Genomic DNA, 3359 nt, shown 5'->3' with positions numbered 1-3359 from the left:
CTGTTTACACTATTAATTTAGTATATCACTCTGTGAATAACATCCTAAAGGGTTAAGGAGATTGCAAACAATTACAAAACATAAACAACAACACAGAAATGCACTGACCATAATGAAGGAACTGGTGGATCGTTCAACACTCTGGGAGTATGAGGAAGCCAGTGGTGGACAGCAACCTGCTTTGTCTGCATTACCATCTGATATTGGATCAACAGCCCCTCCATCAGTAGCAAATACTGATCGGGGCTTACCTGAAAATACACCAAACCAAAGTGAAGGTCTGTTGACAAGAAAAGATAAATTTTCTCGATTCATCTTTTTTGAAATTTTTTTGCCATATATTGCCGTGAATAAATCAGAGTGTAATCTACTTTTTTAAGTTGGTCTGCATCTATGAAATAAAATATATATTAATTAATTTTCTTCGCATATAATTTGTAATGCTCTTTAGTGTTATTCGTAACAACAGTGCGGTGATTGGTAGTTATTTCATTTTTGGATAAACTGTATGATTGGGTTGTGAAATACATGTCTATTCAATCTACAAAATCAGAACTATGATGTACACAGTTATTTATTCTCTTTGAAAAAATTGAGCAACTAACTCGTCTTCTTCATTCAATTAATTATAGAAGACTTGTTACACTTGCTTGATCAGGCTAATGACATCTTGTATTTTGGATACAGATGAAACTGCCCTGATTAAAGCCGTAAAAGAGAGCACAGACATGCTGAAAAAAGTCTTGGTGAAAGGTTCTCTGAAAAATGTTGAAGAGAAGGAATCGACACACAGACCTGATACTGGTATGTTCATTAATTTTATAATAGTCAAGCTTAACACAACATTAGAGAAATAAAATTTATTTAACTGATGCTAATTCTGTCTCTTCTCTATGTTTCTAACACAAATTTTACAATAATGAATAAGCTAAATTTTCAGTTCCAACAATACTTGCCAAAAACACCCAATCAGGCACCTTGCTACTAAGACACTACTATAGCCCTGTAATGTACCAACATTTAAATCTCCTTCTATCTTTTCTCTTTGCCGGATTAGTTCTCAAATGTGGTCGCTACTGAAGCTTAACACCAAATCATTACAGACTTATGATAGAAAACTTCCTATAAGCATATTGTTAGAAAAGGGATGAAAAATTGAAATCATTGTTACATGTTTTGTTAACATACATTACAATTTTGTCAAAATGTGGTTCAGCAAGCCCTGTTTTGGTAGCTGCAAAGAGGGGAATAACAGAGATGGTGAAAAGAATCCTCAAGCGGTATCCAGTAGCAGTCATGGACAAAGACAAGGATAAGAAAAATATTGTTTTATTGGCAGTGGAGCACCGCCAAGTCCACGTGTACACGTATATGCTGGGTGTTAAAACTATTGAGAGTGTATTTCGGCAAGTAGATAAAGATGAAAATAGTGCTCTACATCTCGCAGCCATGCTCAGCCATAGCCGGCCGTGGAGCATCCCTGGAGCAGCACTTCAAATGCAATGGGAGAGCAAGTGGTACAAGGTGATCTCTCTCTTCTTACTTAAAAATGGAATAAACTAAAATAAAAACTAAACATATGTAATATGTCGGTGTGCAGTACGTGCACAGTATGAACCTAGAAATATTCTCAAGAATCAACAAGGATGGAAAAACAGCAGAGGAGGTGTTCATAGAGAGTCATGATACACTGGTTAAAGACGGAAGCACTTGGCTGACAAATACTTCCCAGTCTTGCTCTGTAGTAGCTGCTCTCGTCGCTACAGTGGCCTTTGCATCTGCAAGCACAGTTCCAGGAGGTGTAGACCAGCAGTCTGGGTTTCCAGTCCTCAGTAAAAGACCAGCTTTTCAGCTGTTCGCCATCTCATCCCTTGTCGCTCTTTGCTTCTCTGTTACATCTCTTGTCATGTTCCTCGCAATACTTACCTCCCGTTACCAGGTTACCAAAACCATTATCTTAATTAGAATTTCTTCCTTTTGACATTTCAACATTGAAAACTGAAATTCTCATTCATTTGCTGATCAGGTAAGAGATTTCAATAGGGGACTTCCCTTGAAGCTTATCCTGGGGCTGACCTCCCTCTTCATGGGAATTGCTTCTATGCTTGTCTCATTCTGTGCTGGAGACTTTTTTGTTGTTGAAAACAGGCTCAAATTTGCCGTGTACCCCATATACGCTATCATGTGCTTTCCTGTCACTTTCTTTGCTGCTGCACAATTTCCATTATACATTGACCTCATCAAAGCAACTATAAAGAAAGTTCCGGAGCACACTGAGAAGATGCATGTGTATTAGCTAGCTCCACAATAATATGCTTGGCACAATTAATGTAACTCGTTTTATGTTCTATCAACTTATAATAATTCAAGACTAAGAATTTTGTTTGATCGTGTTGGTTGCACAAAGAACAATAATTCAGGATTTCTTGTCTTTGTTGTTTATTTTAAGTTTGTTGCAATTTTTTTCTTTGTTTTATCTTTTAGGGTTCCTGAAATTACTTCCTGCTTTTGTTTGGTTTGGAATATGGTCGATCAATTTAATGCAGGTAATAATAAAAGGTTCGTAGGAGATACTTAAAGCGATTTTTGAAAGCATTTGTATAGAACTTGTTTAAATTTATAAATTGCCTCATTCCATGATTGGGTTGAAGACTGTTATTCCTATTATTTTTTATGTCCATGAAGAAGGCATGCCTTGATCTTCCAATTTGAGTGATTCAACAAGAAAAATTGCTTATAGAGTAAATTACAATGGCAGTATTTCAATAGTGGGATTTTATTACCTCAGATTGAAAAGAAGCATATACAGAGCCCTTGATTGATGCAAGCTTGAGAACATTTATTTGTTGTTTCAGTTTTCAAATATAAAATTATCACTAATGTCATACTGTGTAAATTTTCTCTTGATCAAACTATTCACATAGTGCGCACATGTATTGCCATTACAAAAAAAACTAACAATATGCACTTAAAGGTTGGAACTATTCTTATATAAAACAAGATTGTTAAGACTAACTGCACCACTACAGAAATGGTCATTGTACACTGCACATTGTACATGAATTCGATAATTTTACCTAAAAACTGTGGAGAAATTCTAATTTTTTGGAAACCCGAAATATGTGTGGGATCTCTACACGGATGTTTACTAAAGAATCAGTGTAGAAAGCCGTGAGAGAGCTACACAGACGTTTATTAGGAAATGTACACGGATTATTATTTAAATAACAGTGTAGAAAGTCTTAAGAGAGCTACACGGATATTTAATTAAATAACCGTGAAGAAAGGTCGGCATTGTACATGGATGTTTGTTTAAATTAAAGTGTAGAAAGCTTGTGAGAGCTACACGGCCATTTCAT

General features: G+C 35.9%; 1 protein-coding gene across 1 annotated transcript; it reads left to right on the top strand.

Annotated features, from left to right (window-relative positions):
* Window positions 1-688: 688 nt before the first annotated feature.
* On the top strand, window positions 689-2370 carry LOC144574228 (uncharacterized). Its single transcript, XM_078324134.1, has 4 exons — window positions 689-804; window positions 1217-1524; window positions 1601-1939; window positions 2027-2370. The coding sequence occupies exons 1-4, from the start codon at window positions 729-731 to the stop codon at window positions 2294-2296; spliced, it is 993 nt and encodes a 330-aa protein (XP_078180260.1). The 5' UTR covers window positions 689-728; the 3' UTR covers window positions 2297-2370.
* Window positions 2371-3359: the final 989 nt, after the last annotated feature.

This window comes from Carex rostrata, chromosome 22, assembly GCF_964058835.1.
Source record: "Carex rostrata chromosome 22, lpCarRost1.2, whole genome shotgun sequence".
NCBI lineage: Eukaryota > Viridiplantae > Streptophyta > Magnoliopsida > Poales > Cyperaceae > Carex > Carex rostrata.
This window is presented reverse-complemented; position numbering and strand designations above follow the sequence as displayed.

Bases quoted from the DNA above. Each gene is read 5' to 3' on its own strand.
- LOC144574228 (XM_078324134.1), top strand. From the start codon at position 729: ATGCTGAAAAAAGTCTTGGTGAAAGGTTCTCTGAAAAATGTTGAAGAG. The intron at 1,525-1,600 runs GTGATCTCTCTC...GTCGGTGTGCAG, and splicing joins GGGAGAGCAAGTGGTACAAG to TACGTGCACAGTATGAACCT. The intron at 1,940-2,026 runs GTTACCAAAACC...TTTGCTGATCAG, and splicing joins TACTTACCTCCCGTTACCAG to GTAAGAGATTTCAATAGGGG.